General features: G+C 52.7%; 1 protein-coding gene across 1 annotated transcript; it reads right to left on the bottom strand.

Moving 5' to 3' along the window:
• Positions 1-1,806: 1,806 nt before the first annotated feature.
• Positions 1,807-14,320, bottom strand: CD38 (CD38 molecule; the record flags this gene model as incomplete). Its single annotated transcript, XM_056130344.1, has 8 exons — positions 1,807-1,958; positions 2,539-2,625; positions 3,473-3,565; positions 5,897-5,970; positions 8,782-8,867; positions 11,161-11,296; positions 13,122-13,251; positions 14,278-14,320. Coding segments are annotated over 8 exons (713 nt in total), but the record flags the coding sequence as incomplete, so codon positions are not given.
• Positions 14,321-23,066: the final 8,746 nt, after the last annotated feature.

Raw genomic sequence — 23,066 nt, 5'->3', positions numbered from 1 at the left:
AGAAGAAGAAGAAGAAGGAGGAGGAGGAGGAGGAGGAGGAGGAGGAGGAGGAGAGGAAGGGGAGGAGGAGGAGAGGAAGGGGAGGAGGAGGAGGAGGAGGAGGAGGGGGAAGAGGGAGGGAGAGGAGAAGGATGGGGAGGAGAGAGAGGAGGAGGGGGAGGAAGAAGGAGGAGAGGGAGGAAGGAGGAGGAAGACTTGCTATGCTTAATAAAGAGAAGTGAAAAGGGCAGCTGGATAGAGAGAAAAGCAGCAAGGTTAGAGTTCAGTTCACTGATGCACGTGGCAGCATCATGGTGAGGACGTTAAAGGGACAGACACAGAAGGATCTCCATGTGTGGGACATATAGAATCTCTGTAGGGGAATAACAACTGCGCAAAAGCAACAGAAACTGAGCGCTCGTCTTCATTAGGAAGCTCACCAAGGAGGCCAGGGAGAGGCACTGTGGGTGGAAGGTGGAAGGGAGCAGATTCCAGTGGAGGGCCCGTGCTGTAGTGTCTCATGTAGTAAACCATTCTAGTAACTGTTTGTAAACCGTGGTGCCTAAAATAAAATCTTTTTTAAAGTTGGGTTGGGTTCTTGGAAAGTAATATAGTGGATAATTCCCAAGAGAGACATATCAAGAAAAAAAATGGGGTATGTCAAGAAGCCGGAGAGATGGCCCAAAGGTCTGAATCACATACTTTGCTTGCAGGAGACCTGGATTCGATCGCCAGCACCGCCCGGTCCCCAAGCACCACTGGGGATGGACTCCTGAGTGCCGGGTCAGAAGTGACCCTCAGGCACTCTTGGGTGTGACCCACCCCCCAAAGTGGGAGAGATATAAATGATCAATGTCAGAAACAAATAAATATTCAACATATGTAAGACAGTGAGAATGAGGAGGAGGAAGAAGAGGAAAGGAAGGATGTGCTTTGAAGCCACTCAGAGTAATCATTACAGTGACTGTTGCATGTTTTTAATTGGGGGGAGAGGAAGGTTGGGAGTCACACGTGGCTGTGCTCAGGGCTTATTCCTGGCTCAGGGCTCAGGGTCACTCCTGTGGTACTCAGAGAACCATATTCCATGCCAGGGAGAGAATCAGAGTTGGTTAGATGCAGGATAGTCACCCCACCCTGTACTATCTCTCCGGCCTTTTACTTTATTTTTCTCAGCAATCTTTTACTGGGAGAGCACAGGCAGCACCCAAGCCTGGGGAAAGAACTCAGGTGTACTTTGAAGTCTCACAGAGCTGAACTCATATTGTCTCTGCTGGAGCTCAATGCAGGACTTCAGTGAACTGCATAACCTCGGCAAGCTCCTTCTGCCTCACCAGACAAATGGGAGACAAAGGAAGGGTTTGTGAGAGTGCACCAAACACGTGGGGAGCTTCTGTTCTACCAGACACTTTCCCAAAAAGTCCCACAACTATGGTAGAGTCTGGCAACCTGTACGCCCTGTCGGGAGGGGCCCCTGGGACAAGATTATTCATTCAGAAGTGTAATTCTTTCTCAAAAGATTCTCTGTTCACCGTTCTTGACTTGTACAGGAGAGGTTTCATGGGAACCATTCTTGGATATAAAGGATGTTACTAACATCCCAACAATGCAAAAGCTTCATCTGGAATGAAAAATAATATTAAATAACAGAACATTTTGTTCTAATAATATACAAATCATTATTTTTTTTACTATTATGAGCTGACAGTTTTCGAACTGAGCCATGTCTCCACACCCCACACAAACGCCAACAACAGGATTGTGAGACTTGTGGTCGGGGAAGGCTTCCTTCTTAGACATTCATAGGAGGACGAAGGAATCTCCAAATCTGCATCTTCTCACCAGCATGTCTACGGAGTCAGGAACCTCAATGCCAACCACCAAGGCCCAAAGATCTGGAACAACTCTGTGGACTCTCTCACATTTTAGACCTGCAAACTGAGTGCTCAGAGCTCTTCACACACTGCAGGAAGTTGATGGGCCTAGAAGAAAGTGAAATGGGAATCAGCAGAGCTAGACATGTGGTAAGTTCCTGGCAGCCAGTGGAAGAAGCCCCTCTTCTTAGGCACATGATTACCTGGGGTTTCTCACGGGTGTATAGTCTGGGGGGAGAAGAGAAAGGGTCTTATTCCTTATGGCATGACTGCTATAGAAAAAAAATCCTTCTGAACCTTTTAAAGCTGCCTTTGCTTTTTCTTAAAAAGAAGAGAACATGAATATGCTTCTTAATTAGCTGCTAATGAATTGGGAACTCAATTTGGGGGGGAAATACTAATTAGGCTGTCAAGATAGTCTCTCAGAAATATGTTATTAAGATTATAAATACATATCTAAGTTTTTATAAATATATAAATATAATAGCTAGTGCCACATTACAGTGACACCTTCTTATATTTTTGGTAACACATTAAAGGCTTGAGCTGGTCTATGTCATGAGTGAAATGAGCCCATGAGGGCCGGTCAGGAGTCACGCAGCCCTGCTGCCTCCAGAGAGGCTCTTCTCTGAAGGTAAATGCCCAGACATGTAAATATACCCTCTTCTTCAAGAAAAAAGTCCATTACCTGTAGTTATCCTGGCAAGCAAATGTAATATTCCTTTTATTCATGATCGATCTCAGATCATTTATGGAGGAACTGGAACATGAGTCTCTAGAAGAGAAGAAGAGTGTTAATATAGCATATACAGGACCAGAGAGACAGTCCAGGGCATAAAGTATTTGCCTTGCTTGTGGCAAACCCTAATTCAGTCTCTGGTACCACATACTATCCCCCAAACACTGCTTGGAGTGACCCCTGAGCACAGAGTCAAGAGCAGCCTCTGAGCACCACCTAATATAGCTTCAAAACCCAAAACTAAACTAAAATCACATAACCAGAAGGCCTTGATGCACTACCACTTGAGGGGGTGTGGGGGGCATCAATCGAGAGAAAGTACTTTATAGGCGACAAGTCAACAGGCTGGAAGATGGCAAACTCATGGGCTGGAGAACCATCTCGCCGCTGTGGTCTCCGGAAACAGCTTATGTAGAACAGCAGGTGGTTCTAAGTTTTAGAAAGGGCAGGTGGAGACTGGAGGACATCATTGTAACTGCTAAATCCCTTCCTAGGCAGGTCCACTGAGGCATGGTCTAATGTATCTGCATAGGTATCTATCTATAGGCTTTGGGGGAGGGATAAGAAGGGACGCATTTTTAACATTCTCATCAACACAAATGCAGAAACGCAACAGTTTTGTTGAGTCAAACTCTTACATTCCTTTCACGAGTTTCTATATACAGGATCCCGTTTGACTGGCTTCTGAGTACTCACAGGTTAGACTGGGAGCTAAAGGCTGAAGGTAGATTATGGAGGTAAGATTTAGAGGTGGTTGGGATGGGATGAACACAGAGGAAGGGCCTTTGCTTGGCCCGTCTGCTGTCTGTGCATATAGATTCATTCCTGGACTGACTCCTCAACAAACCCTGAGAATGTATGAGTCCAAAGTCGTATCAAATACCTGGAAACTCCTCCGATGTCATGCACCACCCAGGCTTGTAGGGTATGAACCCTTGCTGGTTGCAAATTAAAGACCTCCACACGCCCAAAAGTGCTAAGATAGAACAGAACAAAGAATAAAAAGCATTATTAACCTCCAAAGGGAATGTTCAGGGATCCTAGACACGTGTGAAAAGCCCTCAAACAGGACACCATTCATGAGCATCCTCTCTTTGGAATTGACCTATGATTTGCCTTAGACACAGTGAGTGACTCATGTGACCCTCAAGGAGTAAGATATTCAAAGCGAGAATCTTAGTCTGTACAAGGATGTTGATTTTTTTCTTTTCTTTTTGGGTCACAAAAAGAAACTTTTTGGGGCTAGAGCGATAGCACAGCGGTAGGGCTTTTGCCTTGCGTGCAGTCAGCCTGGCTGAGATGGGTTCGATTCCTCCGCCCCTCTCGGAGAGCCCGGCAAGCTACCGAGAATATCGCGCCCACACGGCAAAGCCTGGCAAGCTACCCGTGATGTATTCAATATGCCAAACACAGTAACAAGAAGTCTCAAAATGGAGACATTACTGGGCCCGCTCAAGCAAATCAATGAACAACAGGAGGACAGTGTTTGGCAGTATTTGGGTCACACCTGGAGATGCACAGGGATTACTCCTGGCTCTGCACTCAGGAACCAGGAATGGTGGTGCTCAGGGGACCATATGGGATGCTGGGAGTCGAACCCAGGTCAGCATCTTGCAAGGCAAATGCCCTCCCCGCTGTGCTATTGCTCCAGTCCCCAGATGTTGATTCTTTATGGACTTGTTATTCAAGAGGAGCTCTTAGACCAACATTATAATCATCCCAGGGGCCTGTTTAGAACTGCACAGTTTCCAGCCCATCACCCCCTGCTGAACTGGGATCTGGATTTGCTCTCCAGGTGGTCCACTGAACTTCTCAGTGAGGTCTCAGAAGCATTGCTTTGTTCCTGACAAAGGGAATCATCCCAGGGGATCATCCCAGGGCACAGAGCCAGAAGTAAGTCCTGTGCACAGTTGGGTGTGGTCCCAACAGAAAACAAAAATAAACATACAGAAAGAGCTCTTTGTAAGCCATCAGCATAAAGCTTGGGGCCTGAGGGTCTGAGGGAAGGGCTTGCCCTGCATGTAGCTAACTCTTTTGTTTGATCCCTGGCACCACACAGGGTTCCATGAGCACAAGGAGTGTTCCCTGAGCACAGAGAAAAGAGTAAGCCCTGAGCACCACTGGGTGTGAGCCAGCCCCACTCCCCCATCCAAATAATAGAAGCACTACTTTGAAAGACTCGGTATCCTGCTCAAGCCCCAAACCCTTCCCCATCAGGCTGAGACGGGCATTCTTGGTGCAAGTGTTTGCATCCCCCATATCAGATTAATGATGATGTAATGTTTACACTTTCATCCAAAAGCCTACAAGATGGCTTTGTCTTTGTCAAAATAAAGAACAAATGCTTCATTGTGGAATTAAATATTAAAAGAGGAGAGACAAGAAATTAATCTGGGACAGTAGAGTCTCAGGGGCATATTAATATAGGCTTCCTCTTCCCAATCCAGCCTTACTCGGGAAAGGACTGGAGAACAATGACAGGAAGGGTCGTCAGTGAAGAACTGTTAGTCTAACAGGTGCTCAGAGAAGGAAGGCACTGGTGTGGTAGGTTGGAGTGGGTCTACTATAGGGATTCAATGATAAGGGTTCTGCTAAGGTCACCTAGGTGGTTCGTAAGACCTCTGGAGTCCCCACTTTCAAACCAATGCCATTCATTGCTGAGAGCACCGGTGAGGAAGTCATGAAGGTCCAACTCTGGGCTGTCAGCTGCTTCCATTACCAATAGTCTTTGATTGCTGACTGGATTCTCATACCATCCACAGAGAAGAAGAGTTAGGCCACATGTTCACGGATGGGGGAGTGGTAGGTTAGATGGAGCAACAACATGACCAAAGAGGGGAACAGGGCCAGACGGAATGCAATGGAAGAAGGAGATGGGAAAGTTCATAACAGAGCTCAAAAAATATCAGAAAGTGGATCTGACTATATGGCAAGCATTTTCTGAAGGGAATAAAGAGGCAGAGCAATGACTTAGAAAGACAAATCTCTCTATATAAAATATATTTTACCTTTTTATTGATTTGTTTGACTTTTGACATCCAGGAGCACTCAAGACTTATTACTGGTTCTGGGCTCAGGTAGCACTCCAGATAGGCTTGGAGGACTATATGCAGTGCCAGGAATCAAACTTGGATCAGCCATATGCAAGGCATGTAACCTACCCGATGTTTTATTGCTCTGGCCCACATTTTACCTTTTTAAATCATATGTCTTTAGTTTGAGTTCAAACATGAATGCATTTTTTGGTATAAATTAAGAATTCAGTTGGCAGAATACACTTACTGACAGGATAAAATGAAATAAGTACCTGTTTTTGTCAAAGAGGTTACTGATGGACCCATTGAGCATCACATGGACCGTTCCACAGGCATCTTCTGCAAACTTAAAAACAAAGCACCAGCATTTTCAGCATGAAAACTTAGCTGCCATGCCCAGAAATTTCATCCATTTCAGTTATTATCATTAGCTTGTTAAAGTGGAAACACCCTGTTATGGTTTTAACTTAGTGATAATCAGCCGACTATCATTGACATCCCAAGCCATCGAAGGGATGTGCTCCATAGGAGATTTATGGAAGCAGTTGCTCACTCTACATTTTAACTGTGAAGATCAATGTTATCATTCACCTGGATACTAGATTGAGATTTAGAAATCATAAGTATAGATGAGTGAGAAGACATCACTAGAGGAGGAAGAGGAAAGGACTTTCTTTGACTCATGCAGTGTGGACACTACATATTTCACTTATTTAGAATAGGTTCGGGGATAATAGAAGTAGTAGCACCAAGAAATAGGAAATGTGGAGAAAAAGATGAGTCTGAAGCATAAGAGAAAGGGATATGGATGGATGGATGGATGGATGGATGGATGGATGGATGGATGGGTGGATGGATGGATGGATGGATATTAGTGAGCAAGAAGTTTCAGTCCTTCATGCAACTGAAATATTTGCTAAGCTTTGACCCCACTTCATGGATGACTGAAAAATTGAAAAGGAATACATATCAACTCAATGAGTCTCTCTTATAGGGTGATGAGCAAAAAACAAAGGTTTCATTATTATCAATTACAAATGCCAACTCAAAAGAGTGTATTCAGGATGCAACCATTGCTTACAATATAGAACTATCGAGAGCACCCACAAATCCAGTATTGGATCCACTGGGCCCACAGATAAAGGGGCTATTACTAGGAATCTTGGGGGCAAGATAACGGGGGTTGAAACCAGAAAGTACCAGTGGGCCAGAACAGTATCCATCCCCCAACTGTACCTCTAGCTCTGTGTCCCTAGCTCCAAGGACTCCAGGATGTACCACATACAACTTTGTACTTTGGTAGATTGTTATTTTTTTTATCTGCACCTTCATTTTACTATTTTCAAAATGGTTGTGACACTTACGATACCTACTTGTTCTTGAGGTTGAAAGATTTTAGTTTTTAAGAAGCTTCTGCACTTCCAAAGAAACAGTGACCAAAATACAAAGACAGTCTACAGAATGGGAAAGGATATTCGCCGAATACACATCTGACAGAATGGGAAAGGATATTCGCCGAATACACATCTGACACATCCTGGATATCCTGATATCCAGGATATACAAAATACTGGTTGAACTCCACAAGAAGAAAACATCCAACCCCATCAAAAAATGGGGCAATGAAATGAACAGAAACTTTCTCAAAGAAGAAATCCGAATGGCAAAAAAGCACATAAGAAAATGCTCTACATCATTAATCATCAGGGAGATGCAGATCAAAACCACAATGAGATACCATCTCACACCTCAGAGACTGGCCCACATTCAAAAGAACAAAAGCAACCGATGCTGGCGCGGATGTGGCGAGAAAGGGACGCTCCTTCACTGTTGGTGGGAATGCTGACTAGTTCAGCCCTTTTGGAAAACAGTATGAACGTTTCTCAAAAAATTAGAAATTGAGCTCCCATTTGACCCAGCGATACCAGTCCTGGGAATATATCCCAGAGAGGCAAAAATGTGTAGTCGAAGAGACATCTGCACTTGTTTGTTCATTGCAGCACTCTTTACAATAGCCAGAAACTGGAAGAAACCTGAGTGTACAAGAACAGATGACTGGCTAAAGAAACTTTGGTACATCTACACAATGGAGTACTATGTAGCTCTTAGAAAAGATGAAGTCATGAAATTTACATACAAGTGGTACAATATGGTAAGTATCATGCTAAGCGAAATGAGTCAGAAAGAGAGGGATAGACATAGAAAGATTGCATTCATCTGGGGGATATAAAGTAACAAAATATGAGATTAATACCCAAGAATAGCTGAGATCAACACCAGGATGATTACTCCATAGCTTAGAGGCCAGCCGGGTATTCTAGGGGAAAGGGCAGTTCAGATAGAGAAGGGAGCACCAAATAAAAGGTGTTTGGAGGATCCTCCCAGGAGGGGAGATGCATGTTGAAAGTAGACTATGGACTGAACATGTTTGCCACTCAATGACTCTTTTGCAGACCACAACACCCAAAAGGAGAGAGAGAACAAAAGGGAATGCCCTGCCACAGAGGCAGGGTGGGAGGGGGGGGATGGGGGGGATATTATCCATGGTGGTGGAAAATGGGCACTGGTGGAGGGATGGGTATTTGATCATTGTATGACCGAAACCCAAGCACAAAGATTTGTAAATCTACAACTGTACCCCATGGTGCTTCACTAATAAAAAAATTTAAAAAAAAGAAAGATTTTAGTTTTTGTATAGCTTGGGGCTCTTCCAAGCACATAGCAAGTGGCCTGTAAATGTAGATTTTTCGGATGCTTAGGAATCAATCAAATGCTTAGGAATCTATGACTGGTCAATACCCAGGTTCAGAGAATTAAAGACCAGAGGATGGTTGAAAGCAGATTCATCACCTGGAGTGCATGGACTCTTATTAAGTGCCCTAATACTCCATGTGAGACTCTTCTGGCATGTGCCTCGGGAAGAATTCCTAAATCTTGGTTCCCCAAAGCATCAATAATCCAAAGCAGTGAGAGCTAGGGCTTGGGGACGTGGTTCAAGGAGCAGAAGCCCTGCCTTGATATGGGAGACCCTGGGTTGAATCCCTAGCATTGCGTCCAGACAGCACCACCACCACAAGAATGAAAACCAGTCATGGGCTGTGTGGCCTCTCAAATTCCTGGGTCTCCAAAATTCTAGAATTTCCCTCTCGGTACCTACCCTTCTGGATGCTACATTCCAGAATACTGAAACGGCATTGGCATGACAGTCTTTCTTCCAGAGCGGGCAGGAGTGATAGTTCACTTCTAAAAGACAGAGTTGAGAGCAAAAAATGAACCAGGAGGGAAAGGGTATCATTCAGTGTCGCTCTTGGCCAGCTGTTCCAGCCAGCAGGGTCATTTCCAAGCGCCTCACTGCCAAGAGGGAGGCTGGAGAATGGACACATCATGACCCAGTTTCACTGAGTGTTCCCTGAACCCCTTCCAAGTCCTTATCCCGGCAGGAACCCAGGGCCTAGTGGGGGAGTCGTCATCATTATGGGAAATTACATCAAAAACTCACCTGACAGAATCCAGCATCATCCTTCACTGAGGAAGGATTAGATATAAAACAAGAGCTGGGCATGGAAAGGGTCATGTTCTGTTCAATCCCCTCTGGCTCCTAGACACTCATTCTGTGGACATTTTCCCTACCCACATCCCTAGGTTCCAATGGCTTCTGGGTCTTCCTCCTCTCGCTCCCGTCAAGACAGGTTCTGACAGGCGGCATAGACAGAGAGCATGAATATGTCCTTTCTCTTACTCCGCCCAGGCAACTGCTTTAATGCACGTCCTTATTTTTTAGTTTTTTCCTGTAGTTGACCCATCAAATTGTGCGATACTTAATTTGTTCCAGATAACAATCTAGTATACGGCCACATGGTGAAAAGGACCCCCACCCTACCTATCAATAAATTATCATATCCATCACCTCTCCTATTGACTTTTCTTTTAATGAGAAAATTTTGATTCGACTCTCTTAGCAAGTTCCAATGAGACAATACAGTGTCTCAACTGCAGTTCTACAATGTTATGTCCAGGGTTATACATTGGCACCTCAGACTTGATACATCTTATAGCTAGATGTTTGCACCCTTTGACCAAACTCCTTATCTCAATGTCTTGCCAGTCAGTCACTGGAAACCACTGTTCTACTCTTAGTTTCTGCGAGTTTGGTATTTTTATTCTGCTTTATATTCCACATGTAAGTGATATCACAGTATTTTCTTTCCTATAGCTCATTTAGCATGACGCCTTCTAGGTTCATCCCTGTGGTCACAAATAACAGGATTTCCTTCTCTTTTATGAATGAATGGGGGGCTGGAGCGGGTAGGGCATTTGCCTAGCACGCAGTTGACCAGAGTTCGATTCTCAGCATCCCATATGGTCCCCCCAAGCACTGCCAGGAGTGATTGCTGAGTGCAAAGCCAGGAGCAATCCCTGAGCATTGCCGGCTGTGACCCAAAAAGCAAGAAGCAAAAAGAAAGAATGAATGAATTTGACCACATGCACATTGGCTGTGTGTTAGGTCTAGGAGTAAAGAGATGAGATAGATGGAAACTCTACCCGAGAGATACACAAGCCGCAGAACCAACTAAATCAGAAAAAGATCAATGTAGTTTGGAGGCGGGATGCAGTGACAGTCGATGTTGAACTTGATTTTGAAAGACGAATAAGAGTCTGGCGACAGACGAGACAGAGAGTGTTGCTCTGTAGAGAGAGAACAGGAGCAAAAGTAGAGTTTGGAAACAGCGTGACAGCTTTTGAGGGTGACTGGCAGCACAGAGGGATAAGGTATGGCATGAAGAAGATGGCGCAGATGGAAGACAAATGTCCAGTCTACTAAGGAATTTAGATTTTAGCCAAGAAGCAAAAAAAGCCCGATAGGGTTTAGGCCAGAAGCAAAAGAGTGTCCTTTGGTGGTGGCCAGCTGGGGTAGACAGGAGCGGGAAGGAGTTGGCAGTGACTGTCTGGCAGTAACCCCACAGGGAAGGAAAGTGCATTTATATGCTCAAAGCAAGCAATGGCCACAGGGAGAGGGAAAAAAAGGCTTAGGAGCAGGGCACAGCTCAGAGAATGTAGGCTCTGCATCAGAGGCCCGGGTCTGTCCCCAGCACCACAAGGTCCCCAGGGCACCAAGAGGACTGGCCCCTGAGCACTAAGCCAGGAGAAGCCCCCAAGAGCTGTTGGCGATTCCCCACCACCACCCAAAAGAAGAGAACGAACTGCTAGAAAGTGGGCTGGTAACTGATTGGACTAGGTTAGAAGCACGAGTCCGTCCCAGGACAGATCTGGGAATATCTCGCTGTAACTTTGCATTGTCGCATAGGGAGGAAGGTGCAAGGACAAATCCCCTCGAACCCTTCCTTGTGCCCCCTTGTCGGGCTGCAGCTGCTACCCATCTCCTCTCTGGCCACATACACAGCAGAGACTAGAAAATACTCATCTTTCTCCTCCTACCTTGTTAGCAGTTGAATTGTGTGTCCCTTGCCCTCCTAAGTTTGAATTCCCGGATAGGGACTGTCCCCCTGTGCGTCCCTGGCCCAGCATCCAGCCTCACCAGAAGAGTCCGCGTCACCACACCAGTTGAGACCATCAGCCAGGTGACCCAGGAGCGTGTCCTCCAGCGTGAGAAAGTCTGTCTGCACCCCGGTGTACAGATGCACCAGTTCTCTGGTTTTGCTCCAAAAGAGGGTCTAGGAAGGAGAAGTTGTCCCTGTTACTGGAGTTTTAAAGAGAACAAAATTCCAGACAAAGTCATAGACTGAATATTGCCAATTAACCATTACAGATTTTATGCAAAATATTTTGCACAAAAGTGGGGTGCAATGACAATGCAGAAACTTTTTGTTTTGGAGTCACACCAGCAGTGCTCAGGGTACACTCCTGGCTCTGTGCTCAGTCCTGGCAAGCTTGAGGCAATACATGAGGTGTTCACAATCAAACCTGGGTCAGCCATGGGCAAGGCAAATGCTCTACCCATTTACTGTTGCTCCAGCCGCTGTAGAAACCTTTGCAATGTTATAGACCAATTTTTGGAGTTAAGAAAAGCATACTGGGGCCAGAGAGATAACACAGCAGATAGCCTTGCACACAGCCAACCCAGGTTCGATCTCTGGCATCCCTCAAGCACTGCCAGGAGTAATTCCTGAGTGCATGAGCCAGGAGTAACCCTTGAGCATCGCTGGGTGTGGCCCAAAAAAGCAAAAAAAAAGGGGGGGGGGGAATAAAAGGGTACAATGATTATGCAATGAAATATAATACAGTAAAGTAAGTGTCCAGCCATCACTATTTTGCACAAATGAGAATGTGTGTGCATGTGTGTGCACATGTGAATATGTGTATATGTGTGTAGTTTCTAAGGCATAATGTTAATTTTATTTATTATTTTAGGTTGCACTTTAAAAAATGTCTAAAAGGAGTCACTGCAGAAACTCCAAACTTCCCAAAGTTAGCTACGAATCTATTTCATCCCTGTGCTGCTTCCTAGGAGACATTCTCGTGGATCCCTAAGAAGCTCCTGGCTCCATTCTTTCCCCCGACCTTCCCTTTTTCCTACACAACACAAAAGGAGGGACAGAGAACAAACTGAGCATGCTTTCTTCAGCATCCTTGGCAAGATGCAGAAAGTCACGTTTATGAAGGTATTTCTGCTCTGAGGACTGGTTCCTTCTGTCCATGACCTGGCCCATCTTTCTGGCCTCCCTTCCTCAGGCATGCTAAGTCACGACGATGCTCAGGTGCCCCGTTAGACTCACAGGCTCCACCCCATCACCACAGACCCCGGAGCATCAGCTTCCCTGCCCATCATCCTCACCCAAATTCGCCCGTGACCTCTTCCTTCGGGCTTGCTGCTCCAATTTGAAAGATCAATAACTTGGAGCCAGAGGAATAGCACAAGGTTAAGGCACTTGTCCTGCATGCAGTCGACCTTGGTCCCATGCCCAGCTCCACACAGAGTACCCTGAGCACTGCCAGGCATGACCCTGGAGCACAGAGTCAGGAATAGAGCAGCAGGCCAGAGTGATAGTACAGCGGGGAGGGCATTTGCCTTCCATACGGGTGACGTGGGTTCGATTCCCGGCATCCCATATGGTCCCCCAAGCACTGCCAGGAGTAATTCTTGAGTGCAGAGCCAGGAGTAACCCCTGAGCATCGCTAGGTGTAACACAAAAAGAAAAAAAAAAGAATAGAGCATCTAAACACAGCCAGATGTGGCAAAAGACAAAAACAATAATAAATGACTTGATCTAGCTGGGCTGGAGCCATAGCACAGCGGCTAGGGCGTTTGCCTTGCACGCGGCCGACCCGGCCGACCCAAGTTTGATTCCTCTGCCCCTCTTGCCTGGCAAGCTACCAAGAGTATCTCGCCTGCACACCAAAGCCTGGCAAGATACCCGTGACATATTCGATATGCCAAACACATAACAATAAGTCTCATGATGGAGACGTTACTGGGCCCGCTTGAGCAAATCGATGAACAACGAGAGGACAGTGCTACAGTGCTACAGACCTAGTTACCTTGTCACAAGCTACTGTTTGATTCACCAACTTTATAAGTGGTTCATAGTCTTGTTCTGTCACGTGACAAGGGTTCTTAGAAAGGAATGCGTTCAGGAAAGCCGCCTCTATCTTTCGGCAGTCTCTGTCTCTGCGAGAGAACACACACACAAAAAAAAAAATGCAGCATGAGAATAGAACTTAAATTTTTGTTTCTTTGTTTGTTTGACTTTCCGGGTCATATCTGGCGATGCTCAGGGGTTATTCCTGACTCCGCACTCAGAAATTACTCCTGGCCATGCTCAGGGGGACCATATGGGATGCCGGGAATTGAAACCGGGTTGGCCACATGCAAAGCAGATACCCTACCCGCTTTGCTATCGCTCCTGCCCATAGAACTTACTTTTTAAAGCATCATTACCCCCAACTGCTCAAGTGGGCCCAGTAACGTCTCCATTGGAGACTTTGTTGTTACTGTGTTTGGCATATCGAATACATCACGGGGAGCTTGCCAGGCTCTGTTGTGCGGGCGAGATTACCCTCGGTAGCTTGCCGGGCTCTCTGAGAGGGGCGGAGGAATCGAACTCAGGTCGGCCATGTTGGCTGCGTGCAAGGCAAACGCCCTACCGCTGTGATATCGCTCCAGCCCTGGAACTCCAGCGCTGGAGCGATAGCACAGTGGGCTAGAGCGATAGCACAGCGGTAGGGCGTTTGCCTTACAAGCGGCCAACGTGGCCGACCCGAGTTCGATTCCTCCACCCCTCTTGGAGAGCCCGGCAAGCTACCGAGAGCCTGGCAAGCTACCCATGACGTAATCGATATGCCAAACACGGTAACAACAAGTCTCATGATGGAGACGTTACTGCGCCCGCTTGAGCAAATTGATGAACAACGGGAGGACCGTGGTTACCGTGGTTACCCCCAAAACCATTTCCTAGAGGAGGGAGGTATTTTGTGCCCAGTGGTCTGCTGGGTCCCCCTCAGCTGTGCTTTTCAGTGAGAGGAGTAATGTTTTCCTGGCTCTCAGCCACAAAGACAGTTAACCAAAACAAGCTGATGGCTGTGAGGCACTTCAGGGAGGCTGATCACCTAAGGACCCCCTGAGAGGTCTTTCATGCAATGAAGAGGCTCAGGTTCCAAACACAGGCTGCTGCCATGCAAAGGCCCTGAGACCCACAAGAACTTGCTGATTTCCAACAACTGAAAGACCAACTCCACAACTGCAAGGTAAAGGAACAGTGGGGGGGGGGGGGGGGGGGAATAGCTAGAAATCAAAACACGTTGGAGAGATAGTACAGCAAGTAGAGCGTTTGCCTTGCATGTGGCCAACTGGGTCTTGATCCTTGGTCCCTGGAGACTGCCAGGGTTGCTCCCTGAGCACAGAACTAGGAGTATGCCCTAAGCACTGCCAGAGTGCTCCCACCCCACAAGAAGAAAGAAGAAGAAGAAGAAGAAGAAGAAGAAGAAGAAGAAGAAGAAGAAGAAGAAGAAGGAGGAGGAGGAGGAGGAGGAGGAGGAGGAGGAGGAGGAGGAGGAGGAGGAGGAGGAGGAGGAGGAGGCAGAGTTTGGGATTCGGTGACTTGCCCACTGATCAGGCTGCCTTAGCTGTCCCCCAAGAAACTTTACATTAGATTTCATTCCCCCAGAAGGAGACGTTCCTACAAGAACCCAAGGCCCCAGAGTTGCTGGGAATTTTACCCCCAGGTGATGGGATAAAGTAGGAGGGGTTAGAGAGATGACAGAGGGTTCAAGCTTATGCCAAGGTGACAATCTCTGCCCACTGCCTTCTCAAGACCTCATAAGGTGAAATTCCTCTCAGCCCAGAGAAAACAGGAAGCAAGCGGATTCCAATTGAAGGCCACTGGAACCTGGTGAAACAGTTGAAGACTGCCACCTCGTGGAAGCGGTGATGCACTTCTCTTGAAAAAATTGTCTTGAGGCCGGAGCAATAATAATACAGTGGGGAGGGCGCTTCTCTTGACCACGGTGGACTAGAGTTAGATCCCCAGCATCCCATATAGTCCCCTGAGCCCACCACACACACACACACACACACACACACACACACACACACACACACACCCTAAGATATTGTTTTGATCTTTTATCTCTTCCTCCTTTCCTTTGTGGCTGAGATGCTGCCCTGAGCAGGAATCACGCTAAAAGGGAGAGAGGCCCAGGCAGGGAGACCAGTAATCTGGGCAAAGGTCAACAGCAATTTGGACCAGAGTGGTAACACTGGAGGAGGGAGGCGAGAGATGGGGAGGGGGGGAAGGGTGGGGAAAGGAAGGGAGGAGAGGGGAAGGGAGAAAAGGGGAGGGGAGGAGAGGGAAGAGAAGGTAGATTCTGGAACCATTACAAATGGACCGTGGAATGCTAAAGAGCTAAGGAACCGCTGGTGATTACAAGCTTTGAGAACTGAGGCACTAGAAGGAGAGGCTTGCTGGGATGCAAATGCAACCAGGTGCAGTGACAGGAACTTCGCTTTGGACTCCCTCAGTTGAATGTGTCTCTTGACAGGCAAATGCGGCTTTGGAATGGATGGGTGTAGAAGCGGCTGCCTTGCAAACGCCAGGCCCCAAGTTCCATCCCCAGAGTTGCCCCATGTTCCCAGTGGCTCTGATCTTCATGCCTGGTCGTTCTGCTGACTGAAACACAGCGCTGTGAGCAATTTCTAGATACATTTTAGCCAGCTGTGTGCAAGCACCTCAACTAAAAGGGCTGTCGCCCAGACAGACAGACACTGAAAAGCTCTTTAGTACCAAGGTTACCAGGAAGGAGGGAAGAAGGGAGGGAGGGAGGGAGGGAGGGAGGGAGGGAGGGAGGGAGGGAGGGAGGGGGGAGGGAAGGGGAAGGGGAAGGGGAAGGGGAAGGGAAAGGGGAAGGGAAGGGGAGGGGAGGGTAGGGTAGGGGAGGGGAGGGGAGGGGAGAGGAACGGAGGGGAGGGGAGGGGAGGGAAGGGGAGGGGAGGGAAGAGGAGGGAAGGGAAGGGAAGGGAAGGGAAGGGAAGGAAAGAGAAGGGGAGGGGAGGGGAGCAGAGTGGAGGGGAGGGGAGGGGAGGGAAGGGAAGGGAAGGGAAGGGAAGGGAAAGGAAGAAGGGAAGGAAAGGGAAGGGGAGGGAGGGGAGGGAAGAAAAGGGAAGGGAAGAAGGGAAGGGAAGAAGGGAAGGGGAGGGGAGCGGAGGGGAGGCGAGGGAAGAGGAGGGGAGGGAAGGGAAGGGAAGGGAAGGGAAGGGAAGGGAAGGGAAGGGAAGGGAAGGGAAGGGATGGAAGGGAGGGAAGGGAAGGGAAGGGGAGGGGAGAGGAGGGGAGGGGAGGGGAGGGAAGAGGAGGGAAGAAAAGGAAAGGGAAGGGAAGGGAAGGGGAGGGGAGGGGAGGGAAGGGAAGGGAAGAAAAGGGAAGGGAAGGGAAGGGGAGGGGAGGGGAGGGAAGGGAAGGGAAGGGAAGGAAAGGGAAGGGAAGGGGAGGGGAGGGGAGGGGAGAAGAGGGGAGGGGAGCGGAGCGGAGGGGAGGGGAGGGGAGGGAAGGGAAGGGAAGGGAAGGGAAGGGGAGGGGAGAGGAGGGGAGGGGAGGGGAGAGGAGAAGAGGGGAGAGGAGCGGAGGGGAGGGGAGGGGAGGGGAGGGGAGGGGAGGGGAGGGAGGGAAGGGAAGGGAAGGGAAGGGAAGGGAAGGGAAGGGAAGGGAAGGGAAGGGAAGGGAAGGGAAGGGGAGAAGAGGAGAGGGGTGCGGAGGGGAGGGGAGGGAAGGGGAGGGAAGGGAAGGGAGGGGAGGGAAGGGAAGGGAAGGGAAGGGAAGGGAAGGGAAGGGAAGGGAAGGAAAGGGAAGGGGAGAAGAGGGGAGGGGAGCGGAGGGGAGGGGAGGGAAGGGAAGGGAGGGAAGGGAAGGCAAGGGAAGGGAAGGGAAGGGAAGGGAAGGGAAGAAGGGAAGGGAAGGGAAGCGAAGGGGAGGGGAGGGGAGGGGAGGGAAGGGAAGGGACTGGAGGGAAAGGGAAGGGAAGGGGAGGGGAGAAGAGGGGAGCGGAGCGGAGGGAAGGGAAGGGGAGGGAAGGGGAGGGGAGAGAAGGAAAGGGGAGGGGAGGGGAGCGGAGGGGAGGGGAGGGGAGGTAAGGGGATGGGAGGGAAGGGAAGGGAAGGGAAGAAGGAGGGAAGGGAAGGGAAGGGGAAGGGGAGGGAGGGAGGGGAGGGGAGGGGTGAAGAGGGGAGGGGAGCGGAGGGGAGGGGAAGGGAGTCGAGGGGAGGGGACGGAAGGGGAGGGGAGGGAAGGGAAGGGAAGGGAAAGGGAGGGAAAGGGAAGGGAAGGGAAGGGGAGGGGAGGGGGAGGGGAGGGGAGGGGAGAAGAGGGGAGGGGAGCGGAGGGGAGGGGGAGCCGAGGGGAGGGGACAGAAGGGGAGGGGAGGGAAGGGAAGGGAAGGGAAAGGGAGGGGAAGGGAGAGGAGCAGAGGGGAGGGGAGGGGAGGGAAGCGGAGGGGAGGGAAGGGAAGGGAAGGAGGAGGGAAGGGAAGGCAAGGCAAGGGAAGGGAAGGGAAGGGAAGGGAAGGGAAGGGAAGGAAGGGAAGGGAAGGGAAGGGAAGGGAAGGGAAGGGAAGGGAAGAAGGGAACTGAAGGGGAGGGGAGGGGAGGGAAGGAAAGGGAAGGGAAGGGAAGGGAAGGGAAGGGGAGGGGAGGGAGGGGAGGGGAGAAGAGGGGAGCGGAGGGGAGGGGAGGGGAGCCGAGGGGAGGGGACGGAAGGGGAGGGGAGGGAAGGGAAGGGAAAGGGAGGGGAAGGGAGAGGAGCAGAGGGGAGGGGAGGGGAGGGAAGCGGAGGGGAGGGAAGGGAAGGGAAGGGAGGGAAGGCAAGGGAAGGGAAGGGAAGGGAAGGAAGGAAGGGAAGGGAAGGGGAAGGGAAGAAGGGAACTGAAGGGGAGGGGAGGGGAGGGGAGGGAAGGAAAGGGAAGGGAAGGGAAGGGAAGGGAAGGGGAGGGGAGGGAGGGGAGGGGAGAAGAGGGGAGGGGAGCGGAGGGGAGGGGAGGGGAGCCGAGGGGAGGGGACGGAAGGGGAGGGGAGGGAAGGGAAGGGAAGGGAAAGGGAGGGGAAGGGAGAGGAGCAGAGGGGAGGGGAGGGGAGGGAAGCGGAGGGGAGGGAAGGGAAGGGAAGGGAGGGAAGGGAAGGCAAGGGAAGGGAAGGGAAGGGAAGGCAAGCGAAGGGAAGGGAAGGGAAGGGAAGGGAAGGGAAGGGAAGGGAAGGGAAGGCAAGGGAAGGGAAGGGAAGGGGAGGGGAGGGGAGGGGAGGGAAGGGAAGCGAAGGGGAGGGGAGGGGAGGGGAGGGGAGGGAAGGTAAGGGACGGGAGGGAAAGGGAAGGGAAGGGAAGGGGAGGGGAGGGGAGAAGAGGAGAGCAGAGCGGAGGGAAGGGAAGGGGAGGGAAGGGGAGGGGAGTGAAGGGAAGGGGAGGGGAGGGGAGGTAAGGGGATGGGAGGGAAGGGAAGGGAAGAAGGGAACTGAAGGGGAAGGGAGGGGAGGGAAGGGAAGGGAAGGGAAGGGGAGGGGAGAAGAGGGGAGGGGTGCGAAGGGGAGGGGAGGGGAGGGAAGGGAAGGGAAGAAGGGAAGGAAAGGGAAGGGGAGGGGAGGGGAGGGGAAGCGAGGGAAGGGGGAGCGGAGGGGAGGGGAGGGAAGTGGAGGGGAGGGAAGGGAAGGGAAGGGAAGGGAAGGGAAGGGAAGGGAAGGTAAGGGAAGGGAAGGGAAGAAGGGAAGGGAAGGGGAGAGGAGGGGAAAAGAGGGGAGGGGAATGGAGGGAAGGGAAGGGAAGGGAAGGGAAGGGAAGGAAGGGAAGGGAAGGGAAGGGAAGAAGGGAAGGAAAGGGAATGGGAGGGGAGGGGAGGCGAGGGGAGGGGAGGGGAGGGAAGGGAAGGGAGGGACGGGAAAGGAAGGGAAGGGAAGGGAAGGGAAGGGAAGGGAAGGGAAGGGAAGGGAAGGGAAGGGAAGGGAAGGGAAGAAGGGAAGGAAAGGGAAGGGGAGGGGAGGGGGAAGGAAGGGAAGGGAGGGACGGGAAAGGAAGGGAAGGGAAGGGAACGGAAGGGAAGGGAAGGGGAGGGGAGGGGGGGAGGGGAGGGAAGGGAAGGGAGGGAAGGGAAGGGAAGGGAAGGGGAGGGGAGCGGAGGGGAGGGAAGGGAAGGGAAGGGATGGGGAGGGGAGCGGAGGGGAGGGGAGGGAAGGGGAGTGGAGGGAAGAAAAGGGAAGGGAAGAAGGGAAGGGAAGGGGAGGGGAGCGGAGGGGAGGGGAGGGAAGGGGAGGGGAGGGAAGGAAAGGGAAGGGAAGGGGAGGGAAGGGAAGGGAAGGGAGGGAAGGAAGGAAGGAAGGAAGGGAAGGGAAGGGAAGGGAAGGGAAGGGAAGGGAAGGGAAGGGAAGGGAAGGGAAGAAGGGAAGGAAAGGGAAGGGAGGGGGAGGGGAGGGAAGGGAAGAGAGGGAAGGGAAGGGAAGGGAAGAAGGGAACTGAAGGGGAGGGGAGGGAAGGGAAGGGAAGGGAAGGGAAGGGGAGGGGAGGGAGAGGAGGGGAGAAGAGGGGAGGGGAGCGGAGGGGAGGGGAGGGGAGCCGAGGGGAGGGGACGGAAGGGGAGGGGAGGGAAGGGAAGGGAAGGGAAAGGGAGGGGAAGGTAGAGGAGCAGAGGGGAGGGGAGGGGACGGAAGCGGAGGGGACGGAAGGGAAGGGAAGGGAAGGGAGGGAAGGGAAGGCAAGGGAAGGCAAGGGAAGGGAAGGGAAGGGAAGGGAAGGGAAGGGAAGGGAAGGGAAGGGAAGGGAAGGGAAGGGAAGGGAAGGGAAGGGAAGGGAAGGGAAGAAGGGAACTGAAGGGGAAGGGAGGGGAGGGGAGGGAAGGGAAGGGAAGGGAAGGGAAGGGAAGGGAAGGGAAGGGAAAGAAAGGGAAATGGAGGGGAAGGGAGAGGAGCAGAGGGGAGGGGAGGGAAGCGGAGGGGAGGAAAGGGAAGGGAAGGGAGGGAAGGGAAGGCAAGGGAAGGGAAGGGAAGGGAACGGAACGGAACGAAATGGAAGGGAAGAAGGGAAGGGAAGTTAAGGGGAGGGGAGGGGAGGGAAGGGAAGGGAAGCGAAGGAGAGGGGAGGGGAGGGGAGGGGAGGGAAGGTAAGGAATGGGAGGGAAAGGGAAGGGAAGGGAAGGGGAGGGGAGGGGAGAAGAGGGGAGCGGAGCGGAGGAAAGGGAAGGGGAGGGAAGGGGAGGGGCGGGAAGGGAAGGGGAGGGGAGGGGAGGGGAGTGGAGGGGAGAAGAGGGAGGGGAGCGGAGGGGAGGGAAGGGGATGGGAGGGAAAGGAAGGGAAGGGAAGAAGGGAACGGAAGGGAAGGGAAGGGAAGGGAAGGGAAGGGAAGGGAAGGAAGGGAAGGGAAGGGAAGGGAAGGGAAGGGAAGGGGAGGGGAGGGGAGGGGAGGGAAGGGAAGGGAAGGGAAGGGAAGGGAAGGGAAGGGAAGGGAAGGGAAGGGAAGGGAAGGGAAGGAAAGGGAAGGGAAGGGAAGGGGAGGGGAGGGAATGGAAGGGGAGGGGAGGGGAGGGGGACGGGACGGGAAGGGAAGGGAAGGGAAGGGAAGGGAAGGGAAGGGAAGGGAAGGAAGGGAAGGGAAGGGAAGGAAGGGAAGGGAAGGGGAGGGAAAGGAAGGGAAGGGGAGGGGAGGGAAGGGAAGGGAAGGGAAGGGGAGGGGAGAAGAGGGGAGGGAAGGAAGGGAAGGGGAGGGGGAAGAGGGGAGGGGTGGGAAGGGGAGGGAAGGGAAGGGAAGGGAAGGGAAGGGAAGGGAAGGGAAGGGAAGGGAAGGGAAGGGAAAGGAAGGGAAGGGGAGGGAAGGAAAGGGAAGGGGAGGGGAGAAGAGGGGAGGGGTGCGGAGGGGAGGGGAGGGAAGGGAAGGGAAGGGAAGGGAAGGGAAGGGAAGGGAAGGGAAGGGAAGGGGAGGGAAGGGGAGGCGAGGGGAGGGAAGGGGAGAAGAGGGGAGGGGAGCGGAGGGGAGGGGAGGGAAGGGGAGAGGAGGGGAGAGAAGGAAAGGGAAGGGAAGGGAAGGGAAGGGAAGGAAAGGGAAGGGAAGGGAAGGGGAGAGGAGGGGAGAGGAGGGGAGAGAAGGGGAGGGGAGAGGAGGGGAGGGAAGGGAAGGGAAGGGAAGGGAAGGGAAGGGAAGGGAAGGGAAGGGAAGGGATGTGGAGGGGAGGGGAGGGGAGGGAAGGGAAGGGAAGGGAAGGGAAGGGAAGGGAAGGGAAGGGAAGGGAAGGGAAGGGATGCGGAGGGGAGGGGAGGGGAGGGAAGGGAAGGGAAGGGAAGGGAAGGGAAGGAAGGGAAGGGAAGGAAGGGAAGGGAAGGGAAGGGAAGGGAAGGGGAGGGGAGGGGAGGGGAGGGATGGGGAGGGGAGGGGAGGGGAGGGAAGGGGAAGGGAAGGGAAGGGAAGGGAAGGGAAGGGAAGGGAAGGGGAGGGGAGGGGAGGGGAGAAGAGGGGAGGGAAACGGAGGGGAGGGGAGGGAAGGGGAGGGAAGGGAAGGGAAGGGAAGGGAAGGGAAGGGAAGGGAAGGGAAGGGAAGGGAAGGGAAGAAGGGAAGGGGAGGGGAGGGGAGGGGAGGGGAGGGGAGAAGAGGGAAGAGGAACGGAGGGGAGGGGAGGGGGAGGGAAGGGGGAGGGGAGGGAAGGGGAGGGGAGGGAGGGAAGGGAAGGGAAGGGGAGAGGAGGGGAGGGGAGGGGAGTAGAGGGGAGGGGAGCAGAGGGGAGGGGAGGGGGAGCGGATGGGAGGGGACGGAAGGGGAGTGGAGGGAAGCGAAGGGAAGGGAAAGGGAGGGGAAGGGAGGGGAGAAGAGGGGAGAGGAGCAGAGGGGAGGGAGGGAAGCGGAGGGGAGGGGAGGGAAGGGAAGGGAGGGAAGGGAAGGCAAGGGAAGGGAAGGGAAGGGAAGGGGAGGGGAGGGAGGGGAGGGGAGGGGAAGGGAGGAGGGAAGGGTAGGCAAGGGAACGGGAAGGGAGGGGAGGGGAGGGGAGGGGAGGGGAGGGAAGGGAAGGGAGGGAAGGGAAGGCAAGGGAAGGGAAGGGAAGGGAAGGGGAGGGGAGGGGAGGGGAGGGGAAGGGAGGAGGGAAGGGTAGGCAAGGGAACGGAAGGGGAGGGGAGGGGAGGAAGGGGAGGGGAGGGAAGGGGAGGGGAGGGGAGGGAAGGGAAGGGAAGGGGAGAGGAGGGGAGGGGAGGGGAGTAGAGGGGAGGGGAGCAGAGGGGAGGGGAGGGGAGCGGATGGGAGGGGACGGAAGGGGAGTGGAGGGAAGCGAAGGGAAGGGAAAGGGAGGGGAAGGGAGGGGAGAAGAGGGGAGAGGAGCAGAGGGGAGGGGAGGGAAGCGGAGGGGAGGGGAGGGAAGGAAGGGAGGGAAGGGAAGGCAAGGGAAGGGAAGGGAAGGGAAGGGGAGGGGAGGGGAGGGGAGGGGAGGGGAAGGGAGGAGGGAAGGGTAGGCAAGGGAACGGAAGGGGAGGGGAGGGGAGGGAAGGGGAGGGGAGGGAAGGGGAGGGGAGGGGAGGGAAGGGAAGGGAAGGGGAGAGGAGGGGAGGGGAGGGGAGTAGAGGGGAGGGGAGCAGAGGGGAGGGGAGGGAGGGAGCGGATGGGAGGGGACGGAAGGGGAGTGGAGGGAAGCGAAGGGAAGGGAAAGGGAGGGGAAGGGAGGGGAGAAGAGGGGAGAGGAGCAGAGGGGAGGGGAGGGAAGCGGAGGGGAGGGGAGGGAAGGGAAGGGAGGGAAGGGAAGGCAAGGGAAGGGAAGGGAAGGGAAGGGGAGGGGAGGGGAGGGGAGGGGAGGGGAAGGGAGGGAGGGAAGGGTAGGCAAGGGAACGGAAGGGGAGGGGAGGGGAGGGGAGGGGAGGGGAGGGAAGGGAAGGGAAGGGAAGGGAAGGGAAGGGAAGGGAAGGGAAGGGAAGGGAAGGGAAGGGAAGGGAAGGGAAGGGGAAGGGAAGAGGCTACACCAAAAATTAATGAGACATGGTTTAAAGA

This window comes from Sorex fumeus, unplaced genomic scaffold (genome assembly GCF_029834395.1).
Source record: "Sorex fumeus unplaced genomic scaffold, SorFum_2.1 ptg000077l, whole genome shotgun sequence".
NCBI lineage: Eukaryota > Metazoa > Chordata > Mammalia > Eulipotyphla > Soricidae > Sorex > Sorex fumeus.
Note: the sequence above shows the minus strand (reverse complement) of the source record. Positions and strands in the feature narration are given on the sequence as shown.